This window comes from Pongo abelii, chromosome 18 (assembly GCF_028885655.2).
Source record: "Pongo abelii isolate AG06213 chromosome 18, NHGRI_mPonAbe1-v2.0_pri, whole genome shotgun sequence".
Lineage (NCBI taxonomy): Eukaryota > Metazoa > Chordata > Mammalia > Primates > Hominidae > Pongo > Pongo abelii.
The window spans coordinates 23,832,273-23,850,435 of NC_072003.2; the positions used below are offsets into that span (position 1 = coordinate 23,832,273).

The 18,163-nt window shown below is 37.6% G+C and overlaps 1 protein-coding gene across 1 annotated transcript in view; it reads left to right on the forward strand.

Moving 5' to 3' along the window:
- The window catches only part of LOC129050710 (phospholipid-transporting ATPase ABCA3-like), a 57,074-nt gene that overhangs the window by 31,956 nt on the left and 6,955 nt on the right, over positions 1-18,163 (forward strand). The window contains exons 6-8 of the mRNA XM_054533576.2: positions 3,958-4,131; positions 5,333-5,511; positions 7,549-7,683. Coding sequence (XP_054389551.1) covers positions 3,958-4,131; positions 5,333-5,511; positions 7,549-7,683 — 488 coding nt within the window. The remainder of the gene's footprint in view (positions 1-3,957; positions 4,132-5,332; positions 5,512-7,548; positions 7,684-18,163) is intronic.

An 18,163-nucleotide genomic window follows, 5' to 3' on the forward strand; every position in this document is an offset into this window, starting at 1 on the left:
TGGTATTTTTGCAAATTACATCTTTATATTGTGTGCCTATTAACATGTTTATCATTATTTTATGCATTTATCTTTTAAATCATATAGAAGGAAAAAGAAATCATTATCGTAACACTGGCTTTTATATTTGCCTATGTAGTTACCTTCACTGGAGCTCTTTATTTTTTCATGTGATTTCATGTTACCATCTAATGTCCTTTCATTCAGCTGAAAGAACTATATTATAGGGCAGGTCTATTAGCAAATTTTCTTAGCTTTTGCTAATCTGGCAATTTCTAATATCTCTTTTTTTTTTTTTTTTGAGAGAGTCTTGCTGTGTTGCCGAGGCTGGAGTACAGTGGTGCGATCTTGGCTCACTGCAAGCTCCGCCTCCTGGTTCAAGTGATTCTCATGCCTCAGCCTCCCAAGTAGCTGGGATTACAGGCGTGTGCCACCATGCCTGGTTAATTTTTGTATTTTTTTAGTAGAGATGGGGTTTCACTATGTAGCCCAGGCTGGTCTCTAACTCCTGGCCCCAAGCAATCTGCCTGCCTCAGCCTCCAAAAGTGCTGGGACCACGGGCATGAGCCACCACTCTTGGCCCTTCCTAATTTTTTTAAAAGATATTTTTAAGAGCAGTTTTAGATTAAAAGCAACATTAAGATGAAGGTACAGAGGTTTCCTGTAAACCTTCTGCTCCCCACATGCATGGCCTCCCCCATTATCAGCATCCCACATCAGAGTAGTACATTTCTTACAATTAATAAACCTGTATTAACACATCATAATCACCCAACTCCTGGCAAACTTATCTTTTTACTATATTATTAATTTTTGTCTTTTTTTCTTAGCATGCCTAAAGATTTATTAATATTTTCAAACAAGTAGCTTTTGGTTTCATTAATTTTCTCTACTGATCTCCTGTTTTTAATGTCATTAATTTCTACTCTAATGCTCATTTCTTTTCTTCTCTTACTTTGGATTTAATTTGTTCTTCCTTTTCTAGTTTCCTAAGGTAGAAACTTAGGATTATTGGTTTTAGATCTTTCTTCTTTTCTAATATATGCCTTCAATGCAAAAATTTCTCATGATATTTCTTCTTTGACCCAAGTATAATTTAGAAATATATCATTTAATCTCCATGTGTTTTGATATTTCCCAGTATCTTTCAGTTATTTTTATTTTCTATTTTAATGTCATGTGTTGAGAACAGACATTGTATGGTTTTTGTCCCTTTACATTTGTTAAGATGTGTTTTATGACCCAGAATATGGTCTGTCCTGGTGAATGTTCCATGTGAGCTTGACAAGAATTTGTATTCTGCTGTCATTAAATGAAGTAGCCTGTAGATGTTTATTATATCTCATTGATTGATGGTGTTGTTGAGATCAACTATGTCCTTACTGATTTTCTGCCTGCTGGATCTATTTCTGATAGAGGGTTATGAAAGTCTCCAACTATGATAGTGGATGCAGCTTTTTCTCCTCAGCATTCTATTAGTTTTTCACTCATGTATTTTGGTGGTCTGCTCTTAAGTGCGTACTGTTTAAGGATTGTTATGTCTTCTTGGAGATTTGGCCCATTTATTGTTATGTAATGCCCTTCTTCATCTTTGATGACTTTACTAGCTTTGAAGTGTGCTGAGTCTGTAATGTATATGGCTATTCTTGCTTTCTTTTGATTAGTGTTAGCATGGTATATTTTTTCCACCCATTGGCTTTTAATCTACATGGGTTTTCATAGTTAATGTGGGTTTCTTGTAGACAACGTATCATAGGGCCTTATTTTTTTCTAATCCTCTCTGACAATCTCTTTTAATTGGTGCATTTAGACCTTTGACATTCAAAGTGATTATTAATATAGTTAGATTAATATCTACCATATTTGTTCAATAGTATTCTATTTGTTGCCCTTATTCTTTGTTTCTATTTTTGTCTTCCACTCTTTCTTTGCCTTTTGTGGTTTTCCTTGAGCATTTTATATGATTCCATTTTCTCTCCTTCTTAGAGTATCAGTTGTACTTCTTTTTTCTTTTTTTACTTTTTTTAGTTGTTGCCCTAGAGTTTGCAATATACATTTACAGTTAATTGAAAATTACTTTAAAATAACACTATACTACTTCACTGGTAGTGTGAGTACCTTATAATAACAAAATAATTCTAATTCCTTCCTCCCGTCCTATCATGGTTGTCATTCATTTCACTTATATATAAACATACATAAATACATATACCTAAGATATATGTATGCATAAGTGTACATAATCAAATTCATTGTTGATATTATTTTTGTGAATGAACTCTTAGTTGTTAGGTCAGTTAAGAACAAGAAATGTACATCATGATGACAATAGTTAATAATACTATATTGTATACTTCAATTTTTTAACTTTTATTAAGTTCAGAGACACAAGTGCAGGTTTGTTACATAGGTAAACTTGTGTCATGGGGGTTTGTTGTACAGATTATTTCATTACCCAGCTATTAAGCCTAGTACCCATTAGTTATTTTTCCGGATCCTCTACCTCTTCCAACTCTCCACCCTCCAAAAGGCCCGCATGTGTGTTGTTCCCCTCTATATGTCCATGCATTCTCATCGTTTAGCTCCCACTTATAAGGAAGAACATGCAGTATTTGGTTTTCCATTACTGTATTAGTTTGCTAAGGATAATGGCCTCCAGCTCCATCCATGTCTCTGCAGAGGACATGATCTCATTCTTTTTTATGGCTGCATAGTATTGCATGGTGTGTATGTACCACATTTTCTTTATCCAGAGTAAATCTTAAGTACTCTCCCTCCACCCGACCCCACACACACAAATATGAGATGATAGATGTGTCAATCAGCTTGATTGTGGTAATCATTTTACAATGTATACATATATCAAATCATCACATCATACACTTGAAACATATACAATTGTTATTTTCCAATAAAAGTGGGGAAAAAAGATTTTATGTTACTTTCGATTATTACTTCTTTGATGCTCTTCTTTAAGTGGATTAGAGTTTCTAACCTAATCTACATAAAGAGATTCAGATTTCACTTTTCTTCTCTTTAAAGAATTTCTTTTAGTGTTTCTTGCAAGGCAGGTGAACTGGCAACAAATTTCCTCAATTTTTGTTTGTCTAGGAAAGTCTATTTCTCTTTTACATTCAAAGGATAGTTTCACAGGGTGCAGAATTTAGGTTGGAAGTTTTTTTCTTCCAACACTAAATATTTCAATCCTCTTCTGGTTTTGTTTCTGAAAAGAAGTTGGATGTAATTCTTATCTTTGTTCCTCTATAAGTAAGGTGTTTTCTTCCTCTGGCTTTTTTCAGGACTTTTTTTCTTTATCTTTGATTTTCTATAACTTGAAAATGATTTTGCCTAGTTAAAGTTTTCTGGCATTCATCCTGCTTGATGTTCTCTGAGTTTTCTGGATTTGTGGTGTGGTGTCTGACATTAATGTGGGGGAAACTTGCAGTCATTATTGTGTCAAATATTTCTTCTGTTTCTTTCTTTTTTCTACTTCTTATGTACTTATTATGTATTTGTTATACCTTTCGTAATTGTCACATGGTTCTTGGATGCTTTTTACTGTTCTTTTTTTTTCAGTCTTTGTTTTCTTTGCTTTACAGTTCTTGAGATTTTTATCCATATATCCATAAGCTCAGAGATTCTTTCCTTAGCCGTGTACAGTCTATGAATGAGCCCCTCAAAGGCATTCTTCATTTTGGTTACAGTGTTTTTGATCTTTAGCATTTTTTTCATTCATTCTTAGGATTTTTATCTCCATGCTTATATTGCCCACTAATTTTGCATGCTGTTTATTTTATCTTATTAGAGCCCTGTGCTGAGGGAAGCAATGTTGTATAAAACAGACAAGTTTCTGTTTCTCACACTTATTTTAGAGCACTTATCATCAACAAAAATATTTGTATTTTAGATTCTTGAAGATTGCTTAAATTGACCTTATAATTTTCTTCTTAATTGCAGTGAATATTGCCGTTACTTCGGGAACTTTGTTTTTTTTCGCTGTCTATTTTCCAGCTTCTGGCCTCCGTCTCTACTATAGAGAGATGACACTTATCCAGAAGCTGGCAGCCTGTCTCAGCTCAAATTTTGCAATGTCATTGGGAGTTAAATTTCCAGCTGATGCAGAAAAATGGAGTGAGTATTTACCTTGTAATTTTTACAATGTTTCTAGTAGATATATCTTTGGTATCTGACTGGATATTTATAATTCTAATATTGATTGAGATTGCTAAACTGCCCTTCAAAGAATTGCATTACTTTATTACCGCCACCTATAGACATGAGTGCTTCCTCATTCTGTATTAGTATTTCCAAAATTTCCTGCAGCCTCTTCCCACTTCTTTTGGAGTTGCTACCTGCTATCTAATGATAGGTGAAAAGTGACAGTCTGCTTTTAGTATCCTCCTTCCTTTTACTATCAGCACAGTATCTGTGCAAGAATTCTTCTAGTCTTCTGTCTTTTGCTCAGTATTTATCCCTACTTTTCAATGATTATGTTTTTCTAAAATTTTATATTTCAGTGAATATTTGGCATGGGGAGGGGTGGAGAGAGAGGAACCACTGTCTTAACAACCCATAAGCCTGCTTATTTTTGTTAAACCCTATTTTCCTGATTTTTTGATACATATATAGCAAAAAATTTTTTTTGCCTATGTTCTGGGGATGTTTTTATTTGATGCTTTCTTGTATAGCCTTGTGGCCTGGTATATTGAAGCTGCCTTTCCATGAAGCTATGGCGTGCCCGAGCCATGGAACTTTTTCTTACATATATATGATTTTTTTTTTTTTTTTTTTTGAGATAGAGTCTTGTTCTGTGGCCCAGGCTGGAGTACAGTGGTGCGATCTCAGCTCATTGCAACCTCTGCCTCCCAGGTTCGAGCAATTCTTCTGCCTCAGTCTCCTGAGTAGCTGGGATTACAGGCGCCTGCCACCACACTCAGCTAATTTTTGCATTTTTAGTAGAAACGGGGTTTCGCCATGTTGGCCAGGCTGGTCTCGAACTCCTGACCTCAGGTGATCTGCCTGCCTAAGCCTCCCAAAATGCTGGAATTACAGGTGTGAGCCACCACACACAGCTATATTTTATTTTTGTTTCAGTCTTTTTCAATTATTTGCTTGTTTGGGGTATAATAGGGAGCACATTACCTGATTACTTACTGAGATGCCCTCAGGGGCAACCTAAATTCTAAGGGTGCAAGAAAGTGACTGACTCTATCTAGTAGGAATCTCCAGAAAGTATCAACACAATTATTTTCTTAAGTATTTAATTATGACATAGATAAATAACTTTTAATCTCAGTTGGCACCAAATTAAACCCTTCCTGTTATGTCTTAGGAATTGGACTTAAATGGAATAACATCTTCTCATCAACTACACCGGATAACTTTTCTTTTGCCTGTGTGCTGGGAATGTTTTTATTTGATGCTTTCTTGTATAGCCTTGTGGCCTGGTATATAGAGGCTATCTTTCCAGGAAGCTATGGTGTGCCCAAGCCATGGAACTTTTTCTTACAGGTGAGTTATAATTTTTCTGTTATTGATAGAGGCACCTGTCCTTATGAACTTCATTTGTGATATTTATAAAAGCAATCAGTTATTTAGCACTGTCTGTAATAGAATCAGTAGGTCAGGTGGAAGAACCATTTTCATCTACACTCCAGCCATACTAATTCACTAGCCTTTTCCTAATACACTCTAAGCCCTCCGGTAAACATAAATAGTGGTAGATGATAGCCTGTGACCAGCTGGGCACGGTAGCTCACGCTGGTAATCCCAGCACTTTGGGAGGCTGAGGCAGGCGGATCACCTGAGGTCGAGAGTTCGAGACTAGCCTGGCCAACATGGTGAAACCAAAAAATTAGCCAGGCGTGGTGGCGTGCCTGTAATCCCAGCTACTCGGGAGGCTGAGGCAGGAGAATCGCTTGAACCCAGGAGGCAGAGGTTGCAGTGAGCTGAGATCGTGCTATTGCACTCCAGCCTGGGCGACAGAGCGAGACTCCATCTCAAAAAAAAAAAAAAAATAGCTTGAGACCCCAAACTTTACAAATTATGAGTAATCTATCACTTTTATAGGAAAATGTTTTCTAAAAGATTAAACTCTGGCATAAAGAAATTAATATATGATGGGGCCAATGCAGTGGCTCCTGCCTGTAATCCCAGCACTTTGGGAGGCCAAGGCAGGTGGATCACCTGAAGTCAGGAGTTTGAGACCAGCCTGACCAACATGGCAAAACTCCGTTTCTACTAAAAATACAAAAATTAGCCAAGTGTGGTAGCGGGCGCCTGTAATCCCAGCTACTTGGGAGGCTGAGGCAGGAGAATTGCTTGAACCCAGGAGGTGGAGGTTGCAGTGAACCAAGATCGCACCATTGCACTCCAGCCTGCACAATAAGAGCAAAACTCCATCTCAAAAAAATAAAATAAAAATAAATTAATATATGATGGGTCTTTATATGCTAGGAGAGGTTAGTTATGTCTGGGCGCACACCACCTACACTATTTCCTTGGTTAGGTCAGATCTCCTAGAGTCAGAACCTCAGAGAAATGGGGAGGATTTGCATCCTGCCCTCTCTTCTCAATATTTTTTCATATTATCTTTCACTTCTGTATTGCTCAGAAAAGAAGATCCTATAGAGTAATTCTAGAGTATTAGAATACTCCAGTATTCTAGAGTAATAGAATACTGTTTGCTATGGCCTCATCTCTCAGTGGTTTTCTTTTGTCTCTCTTATGATTTTTTTTTTTTTTTTTTTGACACAGAGTCTCGCTCTGTCGCCTAGGCTGGAGTGCAGTGGTGCGATCTCGGCTCACTGCAAGCTCTGCCTCCCAGGTTCATGCCATTCTCCTGTCTCAGCCTCCCGAGTAGCTGGGACTACAGGCGCCTGCCACCACGCCTGGCTAATTTTTTTTTTTTTTGTATTTTTATTAGAGACAGGGTTTCACCGTGTTATCCAGGATGGTCTCAATCTCCTGACCTTGTGATCTGCCTGCCTCAGCCTCCCAAAGTGCTGGGATTACAGGCGTGAGCCACCACGCCTGGCCTCTTATGATTTTAATAGAATAGTCTGCTTTTCGGCTGGGCACCGTGGCTCATGCCTGTAATCCCAGTGCTTTGGGAGACCGAGGAGGGTGGATCACCTGAGGTCAGGAATTCGAGACCAGCCTGGCCAACATGGCAAAACCACGTCTCCACTGAAAATACAAAAATTAGCCAGGTGTGGTGGTGCACACCTGCCGTCCCAGCTACTCGGGAGGCTGAGGCAGGAGAATTGCTTGAACCCAGGAGGTGGAGGTTGCAGTGAGCCGAGATTGCGCCATTGCACTCCAGCCTGGGAAACAAAGCAAGACTCTGTCTCAAAAAAAAAAAAAAAAAAAAAAAGAATAGTACATGTTTTATGCCCCGGGTATTCAGACACTAGCCAATTAGCTCCAAAATTTAATTTCAAGAAATTTTGTGCAATCCATCTCAATACAAAAGCTAACAGACCAAAGTATTGTTTAGTGCTTCCTTTCCGTGCCATGGCAGTGATGGTATTTTTTTTCCCTTCGTAGCGCTCTTACTGGTTTGTGGAACCACCTGAGAAAAAAACTGAAGAAAATCAATTTTATGAGAAAATGCAAAGCAAGTATTTTGAAGCTGAACCTATTGATTTGATAGCAGGTATCCAGATCAAACATTTGTGCAAGGTATCGTTTCAAAGATCTTTTATTCTTGATGAAACTGAAGCTTCGTTTACAGTTCATTGTTACTGGAAATACCAAAATAAAAATTAGATGTTAATAACAGGTCATAGCCATCATGTTTACTTCCTTTGAGAAAGATAACATATATATAGTATGTAATCAAAAGTGTCATCTTTCTCCTCCCTCCAGAATATAATTAGATTTTGGTTTTTTCTTTAACATTTATTTTATGTTCAGGGGTACATGTGAAGGTTTGTTATACCGAAAAACTCGGCTCATAATGGTTTGATGTCCAGATTATTTTGTCACCCAGGTGACACTAAGCCTAGTACCCAATAGTTATTTTTTCTGCTCCTCTCCCTTCTCCCAACCTCTACCCTCTGGTAGGTCCCAGTGCCTGTTGTTCCCCTCTTTGTGTCCATGTGTTCTCATCATTTAGCTCCCACTTTTAAGTGAGAACATGCGGCATTTGTTTTTCTGTTCCTGTGTTAGTTTGCTAAGGATGATGGCCCCCAGTTCCATTCATGTTCCTGCAAAGGAAATGATCTTGTTCTTTTCTGTGGCTGTATAGTATTCCTTGGTGTATATGTACCACATTTTCTTTATTCAGTCTACCATGGATGGGCATTTAGGCTTATTGCATGTCTTTGCTATTGTGAGTGGTGCTGCAATGAATGTACACGTGCCTGTGTCTTTATGATAGAACAATTTCTATTCCTTTGGGTATATACCCAGTAACAGGATTGCTGGGTCAAATGGTAGTTCTGCTTTTAGCTCTTTGAGGAATTGCCACACTGCTTTCCACAATGGTCGAACTAATTTACACTCCCCTAACAGTGTATAAGCATTCCCTTTTCTCTGCAACCTCACCAGTATGTTACTTTTTGACTTTTTAATAATAGCTATCCTGACTGGTATGAGATGGTAACTCATTGTAGTTTTGATTTGCATTTCTCTAATGATCAGCAATATTGAGCTTTTTTTCATATGCTTCTTGGCCACGTGTATGTCTTCTTTTGAAAAGTCTCTGTTCATTTCCTTTGCCCACTTTTTAACGGGATTTTTTTTTCTTGTAAATTTGTTTAAGTTCCTTATAGATGCTGGATATTAGACCTTTGTCAGATGCATAGTTTGCAAAATTTTCTCCTATTCTGTGGGTTATCTGTTTACTGTGTTGATAGTTTCTTTTGCTGTGCAGAAGCTCTTTAGTTTAATTAGATCCCATTTGTCAATTTTTGCTTTGGTTGCAGTTGCTTTTGGCATCTTCAGGAAATCTCTGCCAGAGAGTTGATTTTTGTATATGGTGTAAGGAAAGCGTCCTATAAACTACAGCTTATATTTTAGCGTGGCTAAAAGTGCTTAACAATTGAATGAAAAATAAGATAATTGTAGTACACAGTATATGCCATTAGGAACATAAATAGAGTGATGATCTGTTAATTAAAGAGAAGGATGGACAGGAGGAACAGTTCTGATAAGTTAGGTTATGTTAATGATAAGTTATGTTAATGAAGCATCTCTGAAAACATGGCCATTGTGGATGCCATGACCCTTTCCAACAATATAACCTCAGTTGAACAGAGCCACCTCATCCCAAATTAGGCTCATTTTCCTGGAATAGCCTAGATCCAGTGACTGCTCAAGGTGGGGATATTAAGGCCCAGCTTTTTCCTCCAGCTCCAATTGGCTCTGAATGGTCATCCAAGCTGCAGAACTCCTTGCGTGGTTGACCTTGTTGTCACTGTATGTACTGTAGCCCTACTATTTTCTCTCCCAAATCGGTATCCTTCCTTTCTTCACACAGGTGTTGGTCCCAAGAACACTCCTGCATGCTAATTTCTATCTTATGTAAACTTCCTGGATGCCAGTTTTCATCTTACAGTTTACTTCCCAGGGAACCAGTTAGTGATTACTGATACCCAGAGTTGCCAGAGAAAGTAGATGATAAGATGAGTGGTAGACTCTGGTAAAAGTTAGCAGTACAGTGTTCATATGTGGTGAATTGGGATGATATACGAGGAGGAATAAATGCACCAGTTAGTGACATCCATCAAGCATTTGAAAAATGTGAGAGTATTAGTTATATGGACTATAGAACTGGATAGCTATCTGGGAGAGAACAGATACATGGAGATTGTTTATGATTAACCATCAGAGGCTAGGAGTTATAAAATCTAGTAAGCCTCCCAGGAGACATATAAAGAGATTCTCATCCTCAGTAGCCAAAGAACAGAAAAAAAACTGAGAACTAAGCCCCAGACTTAATCAAAAGAATAGGAGAGCTCTAGAAAAGCTTAAATTCCTAATTTGTGCAGGTTTGCTATACCAGGACTTTGAGTCGATGCTATAAAGGATTGTGGAATTGGGAGCAGGTATAGGTATTTTGCACATGGGAGGAATATGAATCACTGGAAGCAGAGGGTAGACTATAGTTGGCAGGCTTCACGATGGTCCCCAGGGATCCTCACCTCCTGATATTCATGCCCTTGTCCAGTCGTCTCCTGTGTGATCTGTATAATACAATGGAAGTGAAAATGTATGCTTTCTAAAACCAGTTCATAGCAGGTATTGTGAATTTTACTTTGGTCTTCAATTGCTTGCCCTTAAGTAAGTCACCATGTCTTTCAAGCCGCCCTGTGGACTTGCTTCTGTGGAGAAGAACTAAGGCTTCCCAAAATAACCAGTACCAGCTCCCAGCCATGTGAGTGAGCCTTCTTGGAAGTGGATGTCTTGGCTTCTGTCAAGCTTCAGGTGACTACAATCCAAGTCAACACCTTGACTGCAACCTCAGAGAAACCCTGAATCAGTCCCATCCAACTAATCTACTACATGACTGTTTTGCAAGTGGGCCCAGAGAGCATTTATCGAAGCATTAAGAAATGTGCTAATAAGAGGAACACCAGCATCATTGGGAACTGTTGACAGTAAGAGATATTATTACAGAACTGGACTCACTGATAACAATGGAGATATGATTCAAAAATAATAGAGATCAGGGTGTGGCACAGGTGTGAACAATTTTCCTAATCAGTGACAAGTTTGGAGTGGCAGTCTGGGGCACTTGATCCACAAATAATGGTTAATAAAACACAATTTCCTTGAGGCAAAATAGATGGGCAGCCAGTGAGGGCATTGCTCAAACCACACAACCAGAAGTGTGGATGAATGAATCACTAGGAGCCCGAAGCAAGGCACCCAGTAGTAATTCATGGTCTCTTCCACCCTTTTCGGTTTTCAGAGCTGACACCTGTTGACTGGAGGAGGGGCTTGATTGCTAGGTGGAAGCAGACTGCAACACTAAAGCAAAGGCACATGATAATGATTACCCTAGTCTTTCTGCAAAAGGACCTATAGCTGTTTGCCTAGGCAATACTCAGGGATACAAAGTGTCATCATAGTCCCCTTGTTTAACCAGGGGTATGTGCAGGCTAGGTAATAAATGGAATCCTGGTCCTTTTCCGGCTTACAGTGGGTACACTGAGACCATGGACACACCCAACGGGCATCTCCACAACTGTCAAGTGTACAATTGGAAACGACATATTTTGTAGCTGGTGTAACCCTTACATTGGCTCCCTGGCCTCTAGAGAAGAGCTGCCCTACAGGGTCAAGTCAAGTTGAATCCTTTGAAACTACTTACCTCCACTAGCCAAGATGGTAAATCAAAAGCATTGTTACATTCTGGGGAAGTGGCAGAGATTAGAACCACCTTTAAAGAATATATTACTAGAGGCCGGGCGTGGTGGCTCATGCCTGTAATCCTAACACTTTGGGAGGCTGAGGCAGGTGGATCACGAGGTCAGGAGATCGAGACCATCCTGGCTAACACGGTGAAACCCCGTCTCTACTAAAAATACAAAAATTAGCGGGTCATGGTAGCACGCACCTGTAGTCCCAGCTACTTGGGAGGCTGGGGCAGGAGAATCACTTGAACCCAGGAGGCAGAGGTTGCAGTGAGCCAAGATGGTGCCACTGCATTCCAGCCTGGGCAACAGAGCGAGACTCTGTCTCAAAAAAAAAAAAAAAAAAAAAGTATGTATTAGTAGTGATCCCTAGTCATACCCCCATTTAAGTTACCACTCTAGTTCGTGCAAAAATCCACCCAGATGAATGCTGTGGGATGATGGTGGATCTACCACAAACTCAAGTAAATAGTTGACTCAATTGCAGCTGCGTCAGATCTAGTATCATTTGCCTGTGGCAGGAGATTAACACAACCTATGGACATAATGTAAGACCATTGATTTGGAACATCTCTCTTTCCATCACTGTCAGATCAGAGATTTTTGTATTCATTTGAAATGAACACCAATATACATTTACTTGTATCCAGAGCTATAAAAATTCCTTGGCTGTCTCTCCTAATATAATCTGAAGGGTCATGGACTGGCTATTCATGTGCATCTGGCCAAAGATTTCTTGAATAATACCTTTAAAGCACAGACATCAAAGCAAAAATTGGCAAATGGAATTACGTCAAGCTTAAAAGCTTCTGGCCAGGCACGGTGGCTCATGCCTATAACCCCAGGACTTTGGGAGTCCAAGGAAGGCAGGTCACGAGGTCAGGAGTTTGAGACCAGCCTGGCTAATACGGTAAAACCCCGTCTCTACTAAAAATACAAAAATTAGCTGGGCGTGGTGGCATGTGCCTGTAGTCCCAGCTACTCGGGAGGTAGAGGCAGAAGAATCACTTGAACCGGAGAGGCGGAGGTTGCAGTGAGCTGAGATTGCGCCACTGTACTCCAGCCAGGGTGAAGGAGCGAGACTCCATTTCAAAAAAAAAAAAAAAAAACAAAGGGAAGACACAGTTTACAGAATGGGAGAAAATATTTGCAAACTATTCATCCAATAAGGGATTAATAGCCAAAATAGCCAAAATATAAAAGGAACTGAAACAACTCAATAGAAAAAAAAATCCAATTTAAAAATAGGCAAAAGATCTAAATAGATATTTCTCAAAAGAAGTAATACAAAGGGCCAACAGGTATATGAAAAAATTGTCAGTGCAGCTAATCATCAGGAAAATGCAAATCAAAACCACAAAGAGATTATGTCAACCCAGTTAAGTGGATATTATCAAAAAGACAGGAAATAATAAATGCTGGTAAGGATGCAGAGAAAGGGAAACCCTTGTATACTATTGGTGGGAATGTAAATTAGTACAGCCACGCTGGAAAATGGTACAGGGGTTCCTCATAACCTAAAAATAGAACTGTCATATGATCCAGCAATCCCACTGCTAGATGTGTATCCAAAAGAAAGGAAGTCAATGTATCAAAGATGTATCTGCACTCTCATGTTTATTGTAGCATCACTCACACTAACCAAGATATGGAATCAACCTAAGTGTCCATCAGCAGATGAATGTGTAAAGAAAATGTGGTATATATACACAATGGAATATTATTCAGCCACAAAAAAGAATGAAATCAAGTCATTTGCAGCAACATGGATGGAACTGGGGATATTATGTTAAGTGAAATAAACCAGGAACAGAAAGACAAACATTGCATATTCTCATTCATATGTGGAGCTAAAATAATTCATTCCATGAAAGTAGTGAATAGAGTGGTGGTGACTAGCGACTAGAAAGGGTAGTGCAGAGTGGGGCATAAAAAGGGATTTCTTGACGGGTACAAAAATGCAATTAGATAGAAAGTGTTTGATGGCACAATAAGGCAATTACAGTTAGCAATAATTTACTGCATATTTTAAAATAGGAGACAAGGTTTGGACTTTTCCTCTTTTTTGAGACAGAGTTTCACTGTGTCACCTAGGCTGGAGTGCAGTGGCACAATCTTGGCTCGCTGCAACCTCTGCCTCCCTGGTTCAAGCAATTATCCTGTCTCAGCCTCCCAAGCAGCTGGGATTGCAGGCACACATCAACATGTCCAGCTAATTTTTGTATTTTTAGTAGAGACAGGGTTTCACCATGTTGGCCAGGTTGATCTCGATCTCCTGACCTCAGGTGATCTGCGTGCTTTGGCCTCCCAAAGTGCCGGGATTATGGGTGTGAGCCACCACGCTCAGCCTGGACTTTTCCCAATACAAAGGAATAATAAATGTTTGAGGTGATGGATATCCCAGTTACCCAGTTTTGATCATTACAAATTGTAAGCTTCTATCAAAATATCACATGCACCCTATAAATATATACAACTATTATGCACCTATGAAAATTAAAAATAAATTGTAAAAAGTAAAATCAACTTAAACATAAAGTTATGTGGGTATAAAAAACTTGATGCCTTCAAACCTGAGTAATCAAAAAGAAATCTCATAAAGGTAACAGGAAATTACCTTGATAAAACAAAAAATTTTGTGTTTTAGGCCAGTTACCAAAAAGGTAAAGAACCTTCTGTAGTGTGATTGCTTTTCCTTTTGGGAAGCTAATTAGGTATCCTGGAAGTCAAGCCTAATGAAAAGTTACCTGAATTTAATCAGACACAGGAAGTATGTCCAAAATTGTGAATGTATATCATATTATAGAGGAATGTAAACAAGGAAACTGGTATGTGTAGGGGAATACATGGCTCTTAGTAAAAAGCATGAGAAATTTTCTGGTTACATGGAAAAATTCAGATATATCAGGTAAAGCCAAGAGTTTAGAATCAAGTTATCCTGAAAGAAAATATTGCTTTTCTGGCCTTCAAGACAGAACATTGCAGTGTCAGGTCATAATAGGCAAGTTAAAACTGGAGCAAAAGTTACAGGAGATGATGAAAAAGTTAAAGAGAGAATTATCACCCCAGCCAAGCAAAAAGATAGACTTTTCAAGGAGAGAATGAGAGTTGAGGGCAGTGATGTATGATCTGCAAATCATATGCAGTGGATACAGCAAAAGTTGAATTTTTGAGATTTTTGGATTTTTGAGGTGAATCAGAGAAGCTTCAGGAGAAAAACCCTACCCCAAGAAATGAAATTACCATTCTGAATGAAGAAAACAACATTTCTGACCTGAAACTATACAAATTAAATGAATCTCAGGAAGAAACATGGCAAAAATAAAAACTGTCTGCAGTTTAGAAGATAGTTATTAAAGAAATAGATTTTAGAATTAAAAATCAAAACCTCTTGCAGTTTTAGCAAGAACAGATCAGCACTTCAAGAAAACCTGTTGTTCTCACATAGGGGACCAAATTTTTAGTTTTGTATTAGTAAATTTTTAATATTAAGTTCAATCTTTACAAAGACATTATTCCCTTCTAATTATAGTCAACCTGATTACACACAAATTTCTTGTATAAATTTATTCTTCACAAACCTTATCATACCTTACTCAGACATTCAATGATATGCTTAGACTTTCTGCTTTATCCTATACTTACTTTTTTCTAAATAACCAGTCATTTTACCTTAGGACAAAAGTTACCACATAAGATTTTTTACACAAAATTATTTTATTTTTTCAGCCTTTCTTGTCAAAAATATGTCTTTATATCCATAATTTTCTTTTTTTTTTTTTTTTTTTGAGACAGAGTCTCACTCTGTCACCCAGACTGTAGTGCAGTGGCACGATCTCAGCTCACCACAACCTCCGGCTCCTGGGTTCAAGTGATTCTCCTGCCTCAGCCTCCTGAGTAGCTGGGATTACAGGCACACACCACCATGCCCGGCTAATTTTTGTGTTTTTAGTAGAGACGGGGTTTTGCCATGTTAGCTAGGCTGGTCTCGAACTCCTGACCTCAGGTGATCCCCCAGCCTCAGTCTCCCAAAGTACTGGGATTACAGGTGTGAGCCACTGCGCCCAGCCGATATATCCATAACTTTCCTCTCTATCTCTCTCTCTCTCTCTCTCTCACTCTCTCAGTTCCTGGTTCCTTTCTATCTTGTTTTTATGTATTTCCTAAATTCACTTTTTGAAATAATCTTTAAATAACCTCTGAATTAGACAAAATTATATTTTTTCTCAATAAAGAACACACATATTTATGCCTTATAATTTTTATCAAAAATACATCTTTTTTGTATACTATATACAGAATTATTTATATTGATAGAATTTTAACTTTTAATAACCTTAATTTCTAGTAAGCAATTTTGAACTGTCACATATCTTTACCTTATAGAAAAGAATTATAATATTTTGAAGCATATTTCCCCATAACATACTTTTTTGTATTAATAGACCCAAATATATTTATTTAGTGTTTCTATAAAATTTAAGAAGTCCACAACAAACATATTTATGTTCAGCAATTTTTAATTTTTTGGTCTTATTTGGAAATGACCCAAACACTTAATGAGTATCACTTAATTTAACATAACATCTATTTAAAATTTTAAATTACATAACAAGTTTATCTCATTTATGTTTCTCAAATTTATTGTTAAGATTATACCTAGATTATTTATGAAAGTTGAGATATTAGACAAAACCAGCCATCATTTTAAGCTATTTTCCTGTTATCCACTTTTATAGCCTGTGAATATCATGTGTTTACCTAAGTTAGAACCTTTAACATTAAATATGTGGGTATTTTGCTGATAACACAAAAGTTACGGATGTTTTTATTGAACCAACAGCATTAAATTAGTCCTACTTACCAAGGAGATACATAAAGATCATTCTGTTTTTAAGTTGGGGTTATAATTTTATGACCTTATAACATCTAACAGAGAAACATATAAAACTGTTTCAGCAGTAAACCCAAAAATGTATGGGCAAGATGTATGTTGACAATTTTGAAGACATTTCTATTTTTATTTTAACAATGATTTTAAAGCCAGCTTATTTGTTAAAGATATACATAAGTCACATGAACTAAAAGGAATTTGAGTTGATTACTATATATTTTATATGAGTGCTCCTTTAAGTTAATCTGAAGAGAATTTCTTAAGGGATTTTTGGCCAGACTTTACATGTAGACACAACACATAAAATAAAACATGTACATATGTGGAAGCACACCTAAACACACACATATGTACACATACACAAAGATGCTTTAGCTTTTATTTTAGAATTTTAATCATGAGATAGCAATACAACTCACAAATTTATAAAGGAGAGTTAGATCCAATTTATATTTCTGACAAAATGAGACCTGTTTACGTGACTAAACTTTACTTTCTCTGCTAGGTACTTTCTCTAATTAAGACTGTGGACCAAAATTTTTGGTAAAGTAGCTTTCATAGCAGTTTGATTTTTTAAAAAACAAACAAAACACTCTTTTTCTTTTTTAAGTAAGTTTAGGATTAAATATTCCAATGCTTACATTTAGCTAGGACTGGCTAAATTGTGTAAGAAAAACAAAATCTCCAAGTAGACTTGCATTTTTAGTAACAAATCTCATCTTTTGTGTGCTGGCCTGGTTTGCTTACTAGTCAATGAACGTAGGGAAGCATTCGAGCAGGTTTCTTTTTTGGCTTTTTTTGCCCTGCCTTGTAGACAAAGCAAAATGTTTATGTTGGAGAGAGATACCTTATAATGTTGATCTGAGCTCAAGATTTTGACTCGTTTGATCTGGAAGCCTAACTTTTATGAACATTTCCCTAGTACTTTTTCTTGTAGACTAATAATCCTTCAATTAACTGTTCCATCACTATAAGTGATTGTTAGCCAGGCGATCCTAAATGGACATTTCGGAAAAATGTTCAGGTTGCTGTAATTTGTCAAGCCATTAATTTGAAAGCCCTTTAAGACTTTTTTATCCTTGGCTGGAATTGCCATAAGCAATGAGTTTTATTTCAGCATCAGTAGAAAAGTCAGCAGATTCGGAGTAGGCAGGAAAAATCATAGAGAACTTAGAAGGCTCTCCATGTCAACTCTATAGTTAGAAGTTTTTAAAAGAGTTTGAAAATGACCATTTCAGCTGTGAATGTTTTAAATATAATTTTCCCATTGGTTTAAAAATGTGCTCCAAAATGGCCCATAATGCTGGCTCAAATCCCAGAAAACCTGGCATTCCTTCATGTTTGAGAATCCCATTTTGTTCTTATTAATCTCTTGAGAGCAAAGACAATCCCATTAATCCTGTCAGCAAATGTCAGGAGTGTAGACTGGTGTTTTAGATGATAGTGACCATCCTAGTGGCTTTTAGAATCTGCGTCAACATTTAGAATGTTTTCTTACTCTGAGAATATTTTTAGAAGCAAGCAAGGGGAAAGAGCCAAATCATTTATAGATGCACGTAAGCAAGCCAAAATGAAACCAAAATCAGAGTGTTCACAAAAACTTTAACCCAGGCATGCAGACCAAACAAAATATTACACTAGACATGCAGGCCATGTGAATTCACCAGAAATACATGCCTCAGACCCAGGCTATAAATTATGTAGAATCCAGGATACTCAAACCAGGAGAGTGGTTGTCTTTATACCAGAAAGGACTTGTCATAAAAGAAAGTCTTATCATTCTAGGAGAGAGATAATATTCTTTATTAAGGTGGCCTTACAACCAAAACAAACCCCATATGAAGTCATAAATCACTCACCAAAGTGAGGGAGGATGAGAATCTGAGAAGAGATTCACTAGGGCATA